General features: G+C 45.1%; 1 protein-coding gene across 5 annotated transcripts in view; it reads left to right on the top strand.

Annotated features, from left to right (window-relative positions):
• SLC7A1 (solute carrier family 7 member 1) overlaps window positions 1-19,423 on the top strand; it is a 46,873-nt gene that overhangs the window by 6,204 nt on the left and 21,246 nt on the right. For 3 of the 5 annotated variants that reach the window (XM_054057364.1, XM_054057389.1, XM_054057383.1), the window contains exon 2: window positions 16,689-17,072. In XM_054057364.1, coding sequence (XP_053913339.1) covers window positions 16,703-17,072 — 370 coding nt within the window. In that variant the 5' untranslated portion in view covers window positions 16,689-16,702. Of the gene's footprint in view, window positions 1-8,247; window positions 8,459-16,688; window positions 17,073-19,423 lie in introns of all 5 variants that reach the window. The other 2 variants (XM_054057373.1, XM_054057354.1) reach the window with 2 other exon arrangements.

Below are 19,423 nucleotides of genomic sequence, written 5' to 3'. Positions count from 1 at the left end.
TGTTCAGGTACTGGAAGGCTGTTACAAGGTGTCCTCGGAGCCTTTTCTTCTCTGGACTGAAGAACCCTAACTCTCTCGGCCTGTTCTCATAGCAGAGGTGCTCCAGCCCTCTGATCATCTTTGTAGCCCTCCTCTGGACCTGTTCCAACAGTTCCATATCCTTCTTACGTTGAGTATTCCAGAACTGGACACAATACTACAGGTAGGGTCTCACAAGAGTAGACTAGAGGGGCAGAATCACCCTGCTCAACCTGCTGGCCACACTTCTTTTGATGCAGCCCAGGATACAGTTGGCCTTCTGGGCTGCGAGCGTGCATTGCTGGCTCATGTTGAGCTTCTCATCACCCAGCACCCCCAAGTCCTTCTCCGCAGGGCAACTCTCAATCGTGTCATCCCCCACCCTGTATTGAAACCATGGATTGCCCCGACCCAGGTGTAGGACCTTGCACTTGACCTTGTTGAGCCTCACGAGGTTTGCACAGGCCCACTTCTCCTCCTTGTCCAGGTCCCTCAAATAAAGGCCCGCAGGTGCTGTATAGAAAGGAAGTGATCAAAACAGTTATTTAAAAGTCTGTCTTCCACTTGCTATCTGAAGTTGTCTGATCCAGGTTTGAAGTACAAAGGTGCTATACGTTGTATATCCTCCTATGCTAACTGCAGGTGCCTTAGGCAGGACCTTTCTGTCTGTTCAGTCTGCTGGAAGAAAAGAGCAGAATGTTCTGGCACACTCAGCAAGAAGAAAGTGCAATACCCAGAAGTTAACAGCTGAATGATGGATTAGGGTGGAGGTGCCATGTCTTGGAGGGCAAGAACAATGAGTGTTTGTTCGGGATTTTGGAAGCAAGAACTTATATGAGATTAGTGGGAATTTGGCCTCTAGCATCCTTTCAATTCAGGAAAGGCACCAACACAAGCAGTAGGTTGGAAAGCATTAACAGTTAAGCAACTGGAGAAGAGCAGAAGCAAAATGTTTATGCTTTATTCTGAAAATGCTAGAATTGGTGCTTGGACAGTCCTGAAATCTAAAGCTCTGTCCAGAAAACACGTTTTTGAGGAAAGCAAGTGTAAGGAGGAATCATTGCTCTTATGAGGGAAGTGGATTTCTGCGTTGCCAAAGTCCCAAGGACCATTCAGAGACTCATGTATTTCAGTTAACTGTCACAGAAAGACAGGTCAGAATTCATCGAGGTGGTTTTTGCTTCTGCTAGCTCCAGGTTCAGTCAGATTTCTGTCTTGAGGAGCAGTCTGATAGGATTTTCATGGATGTCTTCTAGAGAGAGAACTGCAGTAGCTGGGGAAGGCAGGCATCTGTGGAGGGTCATTCCTCTTGTCTCACCTGAAGAGGTGCCTGTCTTTGACTAAAGAATGGGTGGAGATGCTGCCCTAAGCCCAGATTTTTGCTTTGGAGTTGGCTAAAGCTAGTCGAGAGGAATTGTATCCCTCTTAACCTAGTTGGCAAGGGAAGAAATACAAGTATGCCCCCCAAGGAAACTTGTATGAGTGCTTAAGCCACACTGTTGTGTTTTGGCTGCTCCAGATAAACCATCACAGATGTTAGAGTACTTTTGAACCTGCTTTTTCCTTTGAAGGAACTACCTGGAGAGCAGAGCAGCATGGTGCCGGACACCATCAAAAGCACTATAGCAGCTCTTTGCTTTTCATGCTGCTTTTCAGACTCTTTGGAGGAAAATGCTATTTATAATTTGTTGCAGTTATTTTACTTTAAAACCAATATTTTTTTCCAAGTCCCAGTACATGCGTGGAGCTAAGCAGAATATTTACAGCCAGTAGTTTATTTCCTTCCTGCTGTTGCTTAAAGAGGCTAGCAGCCCTAGAGCTTATTATACTTCAAAGTTTCTTGTTCTAGATAAGTGACATGGGGAGGAGATGGTACTGTACTTGCTCAGAGAAGTATGTTGAAATGTATAATGCAACACCTCTCAGAGGCTGTCATATTTAGGCCTCTCTGCCTGTCTTCCCCCTGCCCTGTAAACAGAATTAAGAGTGATTTTCTTTGGTGCCAGAATGATGATTTGGAAAAATATAAGATTTTTAAAAGGTATTAGGAAACTGGATGATATTAATAATTTTTCTCCCAATAAGAAGTGCATGCTTATTTACTCCAAACACTCCACTTTTGCTGGTAGGGATACAATTATTTTTAAGACTAGTCATATAACTTCCCTTGACTTCCCCTATATGCTGGGTGGCTTCACTTAATTCTGTCACTGGGCTCTAGGGCACAGGTTTTGGGGCAGACCGGGATTCTGCATTAGTGACAGGGAGGTGCAGGTGACAATTCCAATAAAATCAAATATCTGAGTAAGATTTTAGCCTACAAGTTGGGCAACTGCTAGTCTAGTGGGGGTGAATAACAAGTATAAGGCAAATCTTTTTTGGTTTTGCTCATGGGAGTTAATCTCTTCTGTAAGTTGACTTGTGCTTCTGAGGAAGCCAGAACAAGCTCCCTTGGAGACACGTGGGTTGTGAGAGCTGACTTTCTACTGCACAGATGGCAAAATATACTATAAGGCTGGCTGCAAGATAATACCTCTTCTTGTGCTAAACAAGGGGCTAAGTCTGTGCTGTGCTTTTGCAGCAGCTTTGTGGTTGGGCTTTGGCCAAATCTACCAACCTTCTGCATGTCTTACCTGCTGATACCTCTGTCTCATCCCAGCTCTCTCCTCACCCTCAGCTTTGCATGAGTGTTGTGCCTTTCTCTGCATCCCTTAGTAATGGTTATGAGCTTTGTGCCCAAATCCCTCTTTGGGCTGACCAGCGTGGAGCCCCCCTGCACTGAGGGGATTCGGGGTCCCTCCACGTGGCATCATCAGTGGGACCAAAATGTGCATCCTGTGGTCTGGCTCCTGATTTGTCTGGTGAGTGTTAAGTTTGGTTTTGAGGGAAGAAAACGTCAAGTCTTGATTCAATCCCAGGCAGGAGTGGGGGAAGCCTTTTGTTGTACCTTGAGAAAAGACTGCACTTGGAGGTCACTTTTCCTCAGCCCTTCCTCATCAGCAGCCCTGTGGCCGTGAACATTGGGTTAGGTGGAGGCAAAACTCCCCTTAGACAACAGCTCTCCTGTCAGGGAGCTGGGGAGAGCTGAATGGTGAGCTTGTGGCTAAGAAAAGTGTTTGCCCAAAGCAAACAAACTCCACACCTACCTCTCTGTGAAGTGTAATTCCGTTTCAGTGTTTTAAGTCCTTTCTGATAAGAATTATTTAGGTAGAATATATGAAAACTGGATGCTGATATCTCTGGCTGGTCTGATAAGGGTGTAACCAACTGCTCCTGTTTTCAGGCAGACATCACACTTGTATAATTTACCATGCTCTGTGCTTATTTTAGGACTAAATGCATAAAATGGATGCAGTTTTCAGAGGCATTTAGTTTTAAATCCATCAGCACTTGGGAGCTGCGAAGTCTGTACCCAGAGGGCTCGTGGGATTAGTTGCAAAACGCTTCTGAGACCAAATTTTTTTCCCCACAGTCAGACCCAGAATCCCATTCCATATGCCCTTATTTTTTTAATTAATTGGGTTCTCCTGTCCTGTTGAACATGGGATTTTACTGGCTCAAGCATTGTATGGGACTGAAGGGCTGCAGAGCCAAGTAGGACCGGGTCAGGCACTGAAACCAAAGTGGGTGATTTGTGTGTTGTGAAGTTTGAACCGCAAACAGGTAAGTGTGTGGGTGAACCTGCCATCGTGGAAACTGCTTGTAGTATATGCAGAAAAGATCAAACTGTGTATTGCTGCTGTTCCTTACTTCTAGTTGGCTTTTAGTTGCCCTCTCTGCTTGAGATGACTGGGAATATTGGGGAGGGCAGCTGTCTTGGAAAACGGAGAAGGTGGTAAGATGATGCAATGTGAGCAGCTTGTTGCAAGCCTGGAAGCAGCCACAGTTTGTGGTGCAGGATGACCTGGGAGAGCCAGAGTGGGCAGTCATGGCCAGGATGGTTTGATCCCTGGAGAGGAGTGTTCCCACTGCCTTGCCATGGTAAGGGATGGCAGAAGGCACTGTGCCTCTTTGCAGGCTGAGAGGTAAGTGTGGTGTCCGTCATCTCTAGGTGTGCTGGCTGCAGTCCTAGAGCGGGGATAGCCCCTCTCTCAAATGTGGGGTGGCAGGCAGCTTTTATCACATCTCGTCTCACTCCTTCATGCAGCCCCATGCTGTATCTCCTCTGCTCCACCTCTTTGCACTGTCCTTGGCTCCCTTTTTGCTGTGGGTGTATGTCTAGACCACATTGACGTGGACACATCCTGTGGTCCTGACAGCCAGGCTTTGGCTCTGCCCTGCCCAGCCCAATCTCCATCCCAAAAACAACCATTCCTGGCGAGACATGTGTCATGGGCTGGCATGGAGGTTGTGTGTGTGTCATTAACTGTCAGGGAATTGGGATGTGGCCGTATCCCAGTAACACTGGAAGTGTGGGCATGACATCAGTGCTCAGCATCTTCCTCTGCCTTGGTTTGTGCTGACTGGACTGTCTTAGGGATTGTGCTGGTGAGATGCTCTGCTCCTGATGCTGTTCCTGGGCAGCCAGGGCATCAGTGGCCCCGCTGTGTCATGCACTGTTGGCTTCTTTGACACTGACAGTGGAGTGTGTCTGGTGGAAGGGCAGTACTGGTTTGATCAGATGGTAGCGTTCAGTCATTGCTTTTAATCCAGTGTGCATCAGGGCACCGCCTTTCAGGGGAAGGTCTTCCCGAAGAACTCTCCAGTGGAAATTACTTGTATGCTAGGCAGTTGTGAAAAGCTACCCCTGATAATGCAAGTACACAGCATCCTCTTGGCTGCAGGAGCGTACATGCCTGCACACACCAGCCGAGCGGGGTGCAAAGTGCTTGTTGGTGCCTGCAATTACCAACACGTGGGGCTTGGGAGGAGGTGATCCCTCCCAGCCCCTGAGTTATGGCTGAAATGTGGGAATACTGGCTCTAAAAGTAAACTTTGTAGCTCCTTTCACACTAGGCTTCTCTTTGGTATGGTGTAAGTCACATTTGCAGAAGCTTTAGTATTAGGTCTGTAGTCGTGCAATTGCTCTCAGAAGGCTGGAGTAATCTTTGAATGCATCTGGCTTGCTTGATGAGGGACTTTGTGGGGTTTTTTTGAGAAAAGGGAAGCTTTTCTTAATTTGTCCGGTATATTGAGTCATTGTCCAACAGCTGCATCTGAGTGCAGGGGTGGCAGGTGGACGGTCTGACTTGGGCAATTTGAAAATGGCCTCCAAATCATGAAAATGTATTCTAATTATTTTCTAATGACTTTTTGATTGCATAATCCCAAAGGAGTGATGTAGCATAATTTGATGTTTCATAGAATAGTTTGAGTTAGAAGGGCCCTTATAGTTCATCCAGTTCAATGGCACTGCCTTGGGCAGGAACACCTTCCACTGGATCAGGTTGCTCAAAACCCTGTCCAGGCTGACCTTGAACACTTAATTTGCAGACATGGTTACCTGAAGATAGCAGAACATTTCTCAGAAGACTGGGCTCCTCTTGATGTAAGGTACAGGAAGCCCTGTGACTTGGCCATGTACAGTGTCTATTCCCCTTCCTTCCTGAACAAGTGCATGTCCAGCACAGGCAGAACTCTTCCTTGTGTGAGCAATCCTTCTGAAGTTTGTTACAGAGCAAGTCCTCTAAAAAAACCTCTTCAAACTCTCCCACGTCTTGCACAGTAACACCTGAGTCAGTTATCGTTATGCTAACAGAAGAAGTTTTTAATTGGGATGGCAGTGTGGTGATAAACCGCACCAGTGCTAGGAGTTTGCCTGTTTGAGAAGCACCTGACTCGCAGATTCGTTGGTGCGCAGGGGTGGTTAGCCCTAGTCTGTGGTCTGCCATGTTGCTTGGGCAGGTAGTCCATGGACCACTGGGCACGGGTTACTAGGGTCTGCTGCTGCTACATGGCCCTGCCTCCAGCTAAAGCTGCCGCTGCTCACCACTGGCCACCTGTTAGCCTCCACCTGCTCCTTGCTGCACAAGGAACAACTCTGCACAGGGACAACTCTAAATGACCAGCTCTACATGGGGACAACTCTACGTGAGGAATCCCAAATCCTATCCCTGAACCCTCCCCATGGAGAGTTGTCCCTTCCGCTGTAGGAAAATCCACTGATTTATACCCACTTTGATCTGCCCCTTGTCCACACCTGAAAATCCCCACTCAGTTGTGCCTTTCCTCCTGGTGAAATAACGGTGTTTGGAGAAGTCTTTCCTTTCCCTTCCTTTCCCTTCCTTTCCCTTCCTTTCCCTTCCTTTCCCTTCCTTTCCCTTCCTTTCCCTTCCTTTCCCTTCCTTTCCCTTCCTTTCCCTTCCTTTCCCTTCCTTTCCCTTCCTTTCCCTTCCTTTCCCTTCCTTTCCCTTCCTTTCCCTTCCTTTCCCTTCCTTTCCCTTCCTTTCCCTTCCTTTCCCTTCCTTTCCCTTCCTTTCCCTTCCTTTCCCTTCCTTTCCCTTCCTTTCCCTTCCTTTCCCTTCCTTTCCCTTCCTTTCCCTTCCTTTCCCTTCCTTTCCCTTCCTTTCCCTTCCTTTCCCTTCCTTTCCCTTCCTTTCCCTTCCTTTCCCTTCCTTTCCCTTCCTTTCCCTTCCTTTCCCTTCCTTTCCCTTCCTTTCCCTTCCTTTCCCTTCCTTCCTTCTATTTGTCTCATTGGATGAGTCCCATATCTGTACAGGATGGTGTTTGTTTTTCTGCATGAAGGCTGAGGCTCCTCATCTTTTTATTTGTTTGTTTCCTCACTACTGTTTTAATAACAAACCAACTTCTGTCTCTGTCAATCTTGCTTCCTTATCTTCTAAGGGACATTTCCCACCTTCTTCCAAGGACAATTGTCCAGGGACCATTATTGGAGTTTGCTGAATGGCATGGCTGGGCATTTTGGCTAAGCAAAGCTTTGCCTTCATTTTATCTGTGTTTCATAAGATGGAAGCTGACTTATTTAATATTGTTTTCCAGAGCATAATTTTTTTCTGCTTGATACCAAGGCTGAGTCCTTGGCAGTTTATGGGTGATGTGTCACTTTGAGTAGACCCTGGCAATCTGTCTTGGACTTTCATTTGGGAAATCTAATAATCATTGGCGATCCCTTTGGGTTTTATGACAAATTAAAGGAGGTAAATCGAGCAGTTTTCTTGCAGAGTGTAATTTGAAGCCATGCTGAGGAACTACTTGAGAAGACTGTACTAGAGCTTGGTGGGAGACTTTTCAATTAGATGCTTTTTTGATCAAAAAATAGTGATTAATGTAATGAGAGAGGTGTAACACCCTTTATTGTCTAGGCAGGAAGACATCTCCTTAACTTTTTCATCTCTGAGGAAGTGTAAATGGCAAATGCAACACTGTCCTCCTTCTCCAAACACCTAGGTGCTGTTTTGAGCTGCCAGAGGATCTTCACCAGTGGAAGTCCAAAGTATGGGCTGAAAGGGCTAGGAGCACTGAAAGCAGCTTTTGTGAGATGCTACTTCTCAGATGAGAATCCATCCTAGGAAGCATCCCATCCCTCAGCTCTGCCTTGGCTGCTGGCTGTGGTGGCTTGCCAGCCGGTCAGTTGTAGGCACAGCATTTGGTTTGTTTCAGGGATGCCGTTTTTCAGCATGAATCCTCAGATGGTTATTCTGGTACATCTACAGTGGTGATAGAGCTTGGGGACAGGGACATCTGGTTCCATGGTTTAACTCTACCAAAATAAACATGCTGTCTAGCTGTACCTCAGTCTTTCCTGCTTTGATGCAGGACGCACTACATCCAGTTTGTGTCCAACACGTATATATCTAACCTGTTCTTGCAACACTTGGGTGGTAGAAGCTCTCATGTTGTATCCTGTCCCAGCCTTTCATTGTGGCTGCAGTTGGAAAGTGATTCTGATGTCAAATTTCCCATTGCAAATTAAGCCTAATATGTTATGTGTTTGTGCAGTAGCCAAGAAGGGGAATTAATGTCTATCCAACCTTTTACCTGTTGAATGGCTTACTGGATACCACATTTTGATGTTAATCCCAGCTGAAGCTTTGTGGAGAAGAAGGGGCATCCCTGAACTTCCATTGTTGAAATTTTGAAGCTTGAAGTCTGGGAGGGGGAAGCATTCCCCTCAGGTCTTTCAGAGCAGGAACCTCCCTCTTTTATTTGGTCAAAGTTACTACTCATGTCAAAATTAATGTCACAGATCATCACAAATAACCCAGATTGAGTTTTCTGCAGGGATTGAGACAAAACATTGACGTTTACCTGCTTTGAAAATTTGGGCAGGTTGAGACTTCTTGTCTGGACTTGGGGAAGAGGACAGGAAGTTCTCCTGGGATGAGAGAGGAATTTCTGACATTGATACAGACAGTGATGGTTTGGAAAGAACGCAAGTGAGTGACAGCACTCCACCTTTTTCCTGAGGAAATCCTGGAGCACCAGCACCTTCTTCATGTCCAGTGGGATTTAGTGTTCCCCTTTCAGTAACTGCTGGTAGGTGAGTGGCATAGGGGTTAGAGAGCACCTCACTGCTCCTTTTCCAATGGAAGAAATTCTCCAGGGCTGTGAGATGCCTGGAGAAGAGTGGGAGATGCCGCCTTGGAAATGCCCCTAGCACTCCGGAGCTTGAGGAACAGAAGCCTGCCCCATCCCCAGTAGGAACAGCAGGCTGGCCCTGCAGTGTGACCTCCTTCCTGATATTAAAGCAGTTGCACACAACATGGTCACCTTGTTACAGTCAGTATGTCTTTAAGCAGGTGATTAATGTTATGTTTCATACACACTGCACACCCATGTGTCTGCACGCCTTTATCTCTGTTTAGTGTGTAGTTTATATTTAACTGAATAGCCTGCTTTTGAGTAGCAACCTTGCTAGTGGCTGACCCTGTTTTTTAATGACAGAATTGTCAAAGAACGTAGTATTTAGTGTCCATGTGTGTACACTGATGTAATCTACATTTCTGTAGTGCGTATTGGGATGTATGCACTCATGAAAAATAAAAAATAAAACTATGACAATCAAGAAGGGAGCAATTTAACAGCATATGGACAAGACATTCCTTGCCTGATTGAAATACTTCAGCAGGGCAGCATCCCTTTACACAGAGTGAAACCAATGGAAAGAATTACAGTTACTTTGGTGGCTTTTGACTTGGAACTTTTGACATTGCTGCTGCTACTGTGGTGGGATATCTTCTAGCTTCATATAATGCTAATGTTTGGTCATGACTTCATTTTCATCAGCTTCTTTGCTGGTGGCGGGCATCTGCAAATGACTGCAATCACAGCCTCTGAGTTGGTTCTCAGCGTTTATACTGTGTGTCCTCTCTAAACTGCCTGCCTTGTCCAGCACAGCTGATGAGGACATTTGCAGCAGCCTTGGGGACACAACCAGATGCACCTTAGTGCCATGTCCTTTGCTTCTTTTTCTAAAAGTCTTGAGATAGGTGTTCAAATGCCTGTGGGGAAAGTTTAGCATCTGCTGTAGCAAGGCGTTCAATGATTCTGGCTTTGTCCCTTACAGCATAACCTCTTTGCATCTAGGAGTCTGCAGTCAAATACGACACCCAAAAAAGTCTGTAATGCTAATGGCAATAGTAGGAATTGAGGTTTTCCACCTCTTTTTCAGGACAGGACTCCTCTGTGAGTGATGCTGCTTTGGGGGTAGAAGTAGTAAAATCAGCCTTTTGGAAAGTGCTCCCAAATGCATTTGTTACTTGTGTGTTGATCAAAAAGTTAGCATCATCACTACCTGCTTATTCAGGGAGCTGACCTGTGTTTAAACTAAAAACAGAGGGCCAAACCCATTCCACACTGTTTGCTAAACATACAAATGGGGCACAAGCACAAGCTGTTTGTTCTGCAGATGAGGAGCAGTGATTGTACAGGGGGATACATTTGCTGAAGACCAAAAGGATGCTGAGGAAATATAAGACCATCAAAGGACCATTACTTTGCTGCCAGAGAAGAGTACTTTGGCAGTAGAGGTTTCCATGTGTTTTGAAGTGGATGTACGCATATATGAGACAACGTTAAATGGGGATTTCTTCTTAAACTTCCTCTAAGGGCCTGGCTGGGGAGTTCATTGGATGTGCAGCAGAGTCAGGCTTGGGTTTTCTTCTTTCCTTAGTAGAAAACTTGTTCTGTGTAGTCGGCTTCAATTTTATTGCTCTTCCTTAAATTGGAGAGGAAGGTTCTCAGGAGTAACAAGGCCTTGAAATAGATAAGGAGTGGTTTCCAGAAGATGAAACAAATTGTAATTGTTTAGGAAGAGATATTACTGCTTATGTAAAATGGTGTCCTGTCAGCTTATTTTTACACGTGGTGTTTTATGTTTAGTGGGACAGATGTTTGTTATGGTTTACTTTTTGCTGTTAACCAGATGCAAGATTGCTTATTTTCTTATGGAATTGTTTTGAAGAATGTCCCTTTTTAAAATGTTGTTAATGGGGAAGGAAATCTATGAACTTGATGTAATAGGTATGTTAACCGTTAGATAAAAGGAGGAAGAATATCTTATTTTATTTGAAAATACAATACCATCAAGACACAAGGACTTGGACAAGGAACAAAATTAATAAACAAAATTTGCTATAAATAAGAGACAAGGACCAGGAGCAGTGGGTGGAATGTGGCCCTGATTGAAGTTAGTGGGAGCTTTGCCATCGACTTCAGTGGGACGGGATTTCACTCAAGGATGTGGCTCCTGCCCCGGGGTCCACACTGCTAGGTTGTCTAGGTGTGTCATTGATTCCCGCCACTCTCAAAGCCCTCAGCTCGTGGTGAAACATGAAGGTGCCTTGAGCTGAAGCCATTTCTGACCCAGGGTCTCAGTGGACAGGGCTTGCAGTTCGGTATTACTTATCAGAGAAACCGGACCTAAAGCTGGGATGAGAGCTAGGTGTGTGCAGAACAAAGCTAATTTACATTCATTCAGATAAGTTTCCACAGCTCGAAGGTAGTTATGTACCATCTGGTAACATTTCTGTCATAATTTATCTTGTTTTATGTAATTAGGACTGTGCTATGCCACACCACCGGAGTCCTGACCATACGTTCAAAAAAAGGCTCATCTTTTCAAGTATAGTTGGGAGTGGGAGTGAGAAGAACCACCCCAGAACACATTTCTTCACTTCAAAGGCAAGAACAGCTGTATCAGGAAGTGCAATCACAGCCAGATCCAACTTCTAAGGATGGGAAAAAAATGTAATCTCTCCCCCAATCACCCTTTGATACAATTGCAGAGATAACAAATTATATCAGAGGAAAGGTTTGGGGGCAGAGGTGTCAGGCCTCTGTGCTGCATCCTACTAAACCAAAAGATCTCCTGAAAAATGTCCTGCTTGTCTTTATTGAAGGTCTGTTTGCCAAGCTGCAGTGAAAATAATTGAAAGTGAAAGGTTGATTTAGGTACCTGCTGTTTCAAATCCACAGAACCTGTAAGAAATGCTTAGGGTGGTGATCAGTCGTCTGTGAGATGAAGGGCAGCCCTGTGTGAGGGATGCAGAACTTGTCTACAGCCATGTCCTGCACCCAGCTCCCTGTCTCTTATCTGCAGGCCATAGAAGGTGCTTTGTTTTGTTCATAAGAGAGACAGTCAGACGTTCTGATGCTTTTTGGGCAGGACAAAGTTGATATCTTGATCTTGAGATCAGCCAGAAGAACGCTGTCTGCTGGTATTAAGTTGATTCCAGGATGTTGGCCTTAATTTCCAGGGCTGTCATAATTAAATAGCTCCTCTTCTAAACAAATTATCCACACAAAGCAGTTCAGCTTTATTCTTGATAGCCATAGAACACCTGTGAACACTGTAGATATGCCTGAGGGTGCTTCAAACTGGAATTGTTTTGAAATATGTTTGTTGTGAGATACTCTTGAGTTCTTTGTAAGCTCAAAATAATTCACTAGATTTTTTTTTCTTTTAAATTAATAAATCCTATGTTTCCCTGCCTCCCAAAACGTTGCCGCATCAACTGCACATCACAGACCTTTCCTTGTGCACATTTTGTGGTCTAACCCTGCAGATTACCTTCTCCTCACCTTGATTTTCCATGTAAGAAATGTTCAGCACCTGTGGGATGCTCAGCAACGTTGATGTCAACTTGGAGGTGAAAACTCTGAGGAACACAAGATGACACATAAATCGCTGAGGTTGTGGGAGGCCTGGACCTGTAGCGTCACCCGGGGTGAAATGTCTCAGAAAGGTTTCATCCAAGCTTCCCCTGTTCCCCTCTCAGGAGTACATCCAGGCCTGCCTAGGGGCTATATGCGAAGGACCGGGGAGCCTTGCCCTGGCACATTGTGTCTCTGCAGACCGCCCTGGCTCATTGCTCAGCTTCCTGCTGAGCTGGGCCGTCTTTGCACCTCCTTTCCATTTTCTATCTTTATTAATAGCCTCAGCTGAGACTTTCCTGAATTCTTCTCTGTTGCTTCTGACTCCTCTGTCCATGCTATTGAATGTCTAAAATGTGCCATAAACATTGACTTAGTAAGAAGTAAACCAGTCCTTTGGCATTTCTTGACGTTTCTGTACCACAGTATAAACCCGTATTTGTCCTGAAATTGAGAGTGTGGTTCTGAGTTGAACTGGTCTTGACTTTCAAACTAGCTTTGGAAAATAAATCCACTGACACGTCTCCTGTGGGCATCTTGCTTTTTTTAGGGCTTTTTTTATGTCTTCTGTAGTGGGGTTTTTTTTGGTGCATAGCACTGGGTTCCTCCTTATTTCATGGAGCTCCCAGCTGTCAACCAGCACCAGCAGCACCACTGGGCAGGGTAGATGAGTGAGCCCCATTGCTGTGCTCTACTGGGAGCTGAGCAAAGCCTGGGGCTTGTGTTGTCCTAGAATAAAAAAAAAAAAAAAAAATCATAGGGGATGATCCTGTGCAGCGTCCTTGTTGTCTTATTTCGGTTTAAAGTTCACAACTGCTCAGTTCCTGCTTTTGGGAAGATGGGCAGGTATCCAGCTGAAAGCAATCCTGACTGACATGGATCTGGTTAAGATTTGAGTGGGAAGGAGGCTGCATGAGGGAATTGACTTATGAGTACATATAGGTAACCAAGTCTGTCTTCCTTCTGAAGGGAGAAAATAGTTTTCCCTCTCTGCGTGCGTTGGGAATTCCAATTGTTCACCAAATGGGAGTTTTGTAAGATTGACTTGAGGCTTGCCTTTCTCCATTACTCTGAATCGGTGTTTCTTCGGAGCGTGTTTGAGAGCTGTTGGTGGGTGAGACAATTCCTGACACAGTGGGATTTGTAAATCCTCAGCCTTGTTCCTGCAATTGTAATTACTTTCTCATAGTAGGGGAGTTAGCATAAGGCCAAGAAAAAGGTATTTAAGCCAGAGCTTGACTGGTGTCTTGGAAAAGTGAAGAGTATTTTTGATTTTGTAGTTGATGCTGTGACAACAAAATTGAATTATTTGATTTAATAGCTGACTCAATTAAGTTTCTTAGTGTTCATTTTCCCACGTGTTATGCTGTTTGTTAGCTGGGGCTGATGAAGTACCAATCTCAACTGACCAGACTATAAATTGCGTTTAGTAATACTTTTGCTTACATGTTATTCTCGGCATACTATTGATGTTAGTGCGGAACGTATGCTGCTTTTACATTATTGATGTACAAGGTGCTATCATTTGGAAAGTTAATGCTTCAGTCTAAATAAGACAACCTTTTTTCTTTGCAATAATTGATGAAGAAACATTTAAGGCCCTGCTTCCAAATCAGGACTTAATGGTACAGTGTGGTTATCAGGCTGGGGCTTCTTGGAGGTACAGGATGCAGTCTGAGATGGAAGATTATGTCCATGTGTGTAGGTTGTGTCCACACGAACAAGTAACAGAGCCCCTGGATTTGCAGAGCTGCTGAGAATCTGATGTCTGCACAACACGTCTTGCAGGTGAGGTTATCCTGGAGTAGCTGGTCCTGTGGACTGAGCATTCATCAGGTGTTGGGGTGCGTTACGTGACCTTAGGTTTAGTTTCACCCCAGTAGTATTGGGTTTGTGTGCTCCATGAACGCTGTGTAGCGTGAACCAAAACTTGGTCAGTGGGGACAACTGGGACATTGTTAAAATACTCTCATGCTTGGAACAGAAATACTAACAGGCATTAAGTTGTTCAATGCAGGTGTTATAGTAGTAATTGTGGTGCCTGGAGCCAAATCTGTTTGTAAAAGCATCATAGATTGTTATCAGTGTCAGCTCTGTTACTCTGCCTTCAGTTGCCTGTGGCCTTTGTTTGGTGTATGATTATGTGGGGACATTCAAAGCTTCTTTGTGCTTGTCACAAGTGTTGGACTTCCTGTACTGGAGGCCTATTCAAGGTGAAGAACATGCCTTGCTACACTTCCCTAACACTGCTTTATTTTAGCACGTTTTTTTTGTATAGATGAATTAGGAGTAATGCAGCAGCTCCTACAGAAACATGCTAGCTGTGGAGAGCATCATATTTTCCAAGGGCCGTGGGCTGAGGAAAATGGCTACAGCTAGTGGGAGTGACACTCAGATGAGGAGAGTCAGGATACTGAACCAGCAAAGTGAAACCTCTGTCACAGTAGGAGGTGGTGTCCGTTGACTGGGAAGAGTGAAGAGAATAAGTGAGTTTACCTAGAAGAGACTGGCAGATTCTCCAAACAGTTGTATTTGATAAGAGACACAGGGAAGGTGGGTGACTATTGGGGTTTTTTTTTTTCACTTTTATTGTTAACTGGAAGAACCATAGCTCTCCTTTATCTTGATTTGAGCAAAGCTTTTGATGGGTGCCACAGAGGAGGTTATTTAAGAAGGTGAGGACTATGAGGAAACTGGCACAGTGCAGAAGGGACTTCTTAAGGAAAGCTAGGGACTGGGAGAGGAAAAGAGTTACTGATAGAGGAGACGCGCACTGGGCTTCTTGGTAGTTGCTCTTGAGATGCCCTTGTTGCTTCTAATGGTTCCTCTTGATGCAACAAGTAGAGGGGTGCTAGTGGGATATAATGCTGCTCAGAGGACAGTTCAGAGGTGGACAGTTGCAGGCAGGGCAAGGGACTGCCTGTGTCTTTGGGGCTTGAATAGCTTACCTTTGCAAAATAGGCTGAGAGGTTATGAGCCATCTCTGCAGACACACTGGGTTAAACTACTGGAGCAGGGAAAAGCCATTCTTGACACAGAAGCATGCGAGTAAATGCTGCCTACTAAAACATTTTGGCTGGAGAGTAGGGGAGTGTTGATGGAGCTTTCCAGCAGTGGAGATAAGGGACCTAGACATTTTTAAGGGAAAGCATGATGTTATACCATGGTTGCTTGTGGCAGCTAGGACCAGACCTGGCAGCGTAAAAAGGAAGAAATTCCTTCTAATGCTGTGCTTGTGGATTTGGGTAATGCTGTGAGGAGGAAATCTCTAGCTGCTTTGTAAAGACAAGGACAGTTTGAACCAACATACTTCATACTTTTTTTTTTTCAGAAAGAGTAAGACAAAACTTCCATACCAAGGCTGTGTCCACTAACATAAATGTTGAAGGGACAGACTCCCTAATGGCACTGGTTGCTTATATGTCATCAAGGAGCTGACCCCACTGCTGGCTGTGCTGATTTGACCGTTCATAGCTTTTAATGCTGTTGCTATCTGTGTAAGGTGGACGCCTGTGCAAATGGTCAAATTTGCAGGCTTGATGAGTTGCGTAGCAAAATCTTCCCATGGTGTAGCACTGCAAGATAATGTGTCTCTCATGGGAAGAGAAACTCCAGAAGGATTTCCTAAGGGATCCCTCCGCGGCGAGGGGTTTGCTTTACTCTGCTGCTAATCGCATCATGAAGTCCCAGGCAGAGGAGCTGATGTGATCTGCTCACATGCTGAAGCTGCTGCACACCACTGTTTGGCTGTGCCAGCAGGTCCATACACAGGAACAGTGCAGTTGCTGAAATGGGACCATGGCTGGAAACCCTGTCCCACAGTTTCATTAAACACCTCGTCCTGCAGTGCTTCTGTCTTGGGTGGGACAAGGAGGTTCACAGAGCCACAGTGTGCTCTCACTTCAGTCATTGCAAATGCAAAATAGCTTGGACCTTTGTCTCAGTGTAACCAAGTTCAGTAAAATCAAATCTATGTGTCCTTTTTGCTGAACTATACCTGTTTCAGCCTGCACAGTTGTAGGCAACAGCAGCCTGTGCTGCTGCCTGTGGCTGTAGCTGTAGCTTAGAGAGGGGAAATGTCCCGGTAGGTCTGTATGACTGCAAATGGTGTTGCTGACTGCAGCACTTGATTGTGTTGTGCTCTGCGGAGAGTAGCATGTGTGATGCTGCCTTCTAGGGTGTAGTGCTCACTTTCTAGTTCACCTCAAGACTTAAAGAATATATGCAAGTACATCACTCTCTATATGTCTGGGTTTTTTGTGGTTTTTTTTTTTTTTTTTTTAATTCCCAGTGCAGGAAAACCACTCTGAAATCTGAAAGATAGGCTTTATGTTTTCAGTTGTGGAGCAGAGTGGAGTGGAGTTGAGTGCTGCATCTCTTCTGGGATTGTGCAGGCTTTGCGGTGTGACTGGGAGCGGGAAGCAGAAAATGCTTTGGTTTTGCCTGTTTTAATTCCCTGTACTAACGCTAGGTAAAACGCTGAAGTAAAATGCTGTGTAAAAAAGTGGAAAGTGGAAAGATTTGTTTGCTGAAATGTAACAGGGCTGCAGCAGTCTGCCTGTGCAATGGTGCTGTTTCTCCTGGTCCAGGTAATGATGGCAGTGTCTTTCTTGCAGGCCCAGACACAAAGATGGAGTGTCAGAAAATTATCAATTTTGGAAACCAGCTTATTCGCCGGAAAAATGTGGACTGCACTCGAGAAGACAGTCGGCTCTCGCGATGCCTCAACACATTTGACTTAGTGGCTCTGGGTGTGGGTAGCACTTTGGGTGCAGGTGTTTATGTACTGGCTGGAGCTGTGGCACGGGAAAATGCAGGACCTGCCATCGTTATCTCCTTCTTGATTGCTGCTTTGGCTTCAGTGCTAGCTGGACTCTGCTATGGAGAATTTGGTGCTCGAGTTCCTAAGACGGGATCAGCTTATCTGTACAGCTACGTGACCGTGGGTGAGCTGTGGGCTTTCATCACAGGCTGGAATTTAATCCTCTCCTATGTTATCGGTAAGTATGGTGGGTGCGTTGCAAGACCCTAGCTTTAGTTCAGGGTGACAGCCTAGTTTGTTGTAGCAGCCTTGTTTGGGTGCCTCTGTTACGGCGAGAAAAAAAACGCTGCACTCTTGCGCACACTGAGGATTTCAAGAGTTGTCTGCAGGGTGCGTTGTTGGTGTCTCCTGTCAGTTGGTGAGGTGAATGGTGTGCCATGGGCTGAGGGTTTGTCCTGAAGCCAGATTATTGCTACTGTGACTTCCTCTGAATCTCCACGTGATCCCTTTGTCATTCCCTGGCTGCTGCACACTTGCCAGGGAGCAAAAGTATGTCCTCTCTGCCAGGCAAGAAGCTGCTCATGGAGGGATGCTTTTACAGAGCAGCATCTGTGCTCCTGGCTAACTGAGGATTAACTCCTGGTCCCTTTGGAACCTGTTTAAAGTACCTGCAGATCGGAGTTTTGCCTTGTGGATGGCTGCAGGATTAAGTTTAGGGTGATATGCAGGTTCACATCTCTGTCTCTGAAACTTCCAAACCAATTCCCTTCTAAGCTCTTGACTCTCACTAATAGAGGCCTCAGATCAAGCTCAGAGCATGCTGTGTACAACTCTGCTGATACGCTAAAACTGAGCCATGCTTTGGTAATTAAGAATTCATGTCTTTTCAAGCACATTCTTGGTATGCTTCTTGTCATCATGCCTGTAATTAAGGCTGCAACCAACCTGCTAATTGAGAGTGAAGACTTAGTAGTTAAAATGAAAACCAATGTTATGCTACATTATTAAAGGGAGAGATTTTCTTTTAAATGCGTTTAATGGGATGTCTCAGTGTTACCTTAGAGATTAGTTCCCATGGTGCTGGGGAGGGTAAGATCATATCAAGAATGATATAGTGATGTAGCAGCTGCTTGTTTGAGATTGTGCTGGCTCTGCTCTGTGTGCTACCTGAAACCTTTTTCTCCTCCTCCTTATTTGTTGTTTGTTTGTTTGTTTTTTAATAAGAAATGAGAGGATAAAGAGTCAGAGTCAATTAAACTCATCTCCTTAGGAAATCTGAGTCCTGTGATTCTTTCACGAATCAAGTTCACTGCAAGAAAGGGATAAAAATAGTTTTTCCAAAAGGTAAGCGTATGATTGCCTCCAGACTTCTAAAATGGACTCTGCTTAGGCTACACGTAGAAAAATTCAACAGACTTCTTGGTGATCTATCTTCTGTTCCAGAAAGGTAATGTTAAGTTGTCTCCTCCATGGTCCTCCTGTAGTTAGTTATATGGCCTTTCCCACCATGATACTGAACTACCAAAATGACTGACGTAGCTGTGGATGCTGTCCCAAAACCTGATTCTGCAAATGCACAAAGAATAGATTTAGATACTGAACGTTACAATCCCATGATCTGGGTTGAGGCTGGTATTTCGGAGATGTATTTTTTTGTCCTCTCAATAATACCTTTCGAATCGTGGCCTCAGCTTTTGTTTCAGAGTTGGCTGCTCAGTCTATTATCACAAGTCATAAAATTCAGTAAAAAATAAGTAAATATTATCCATTAATGTGGTCAAACACAACTTTGTTCCTTTTAATTCATTCCGGTGAAGAAATGCATGTTTGCAGCTGGCTTCCTCATAATTTGGGAGGAGGCATGGCTAAGCAGGAAAAACGGCTGGGGGAGGATTGTGAACTATAGCAGGTCTCTTTTCTTTATCTTATCTAGCCTTTCTCCCCATCCTAATTGCCCCTCTTGTGAGCAAGCACAACTCCCAGCAGCTTCGGGTGTGTGGAGGGGAAAGATATGTTGGCAGACACCCTGCAGTTCAGAGCTGTGGGTTGAGAGGGGCAGAAAGCCAGTTTTTTTCTCCATCATGCTGCAGAAAATGCCAGTCAGTGCTGCCAAAACCAGGTAGGATGGTGGGAACTTGCGTATGTAAGTGGCTCAGCCAACTTGGTATTTTCACACTGAGGTTCACAAACATCTGTTCAGAAAGTAATTGTGGGCGTGGAAAAAGAAATCTGTGGGTCTTGGCAAGGGTGGCCAAAAGCTTGTAATTAATTGAAGTGACTTGACTTAGGGGAAGACTGATATGGGGTCTTGGAGGTGGCTGATGAGCAAAGATGGACATGCAACTGATTGATTGTGGTCTAGGCAGAAGGAAGAACGTGTCCAGACTCAAGATCTGATGTGAACTTTCTTCTGGGATGATGTGGGTTTGGGGAATCATGCCAGATTGTGGGAAGCATTTTGGGCACTGGCAGCTGGTAAAACAATGAATAACAGCATCCCTGGTGAGTAGCTGCTGCTGGGTTTCCTGGGGCACGTGATGATGTCCTAGCCTGTGCCTGTGCCTGCAGTAAGCCCTGCACCTGAGCTTA

Source organism: Cuculus canorus, chromosome 1, assembly GCF_017976375.1.
Source record: "Cuculus canorus isolate bCucCan1 chromosome 1, bCucCan1.pri, whole genome shotgun sequence".
NCBI lineage: Eukaryota > Metazoa > Chordata > Aves > Cuculiformes > Cuculidae > Cuculus > Cuculus canorus.
The sequence above is the reverse complement of the archived record's forward strand: the minus strand, read 5'-3'. Positions and strand labels throughout refer to the sequence as shown.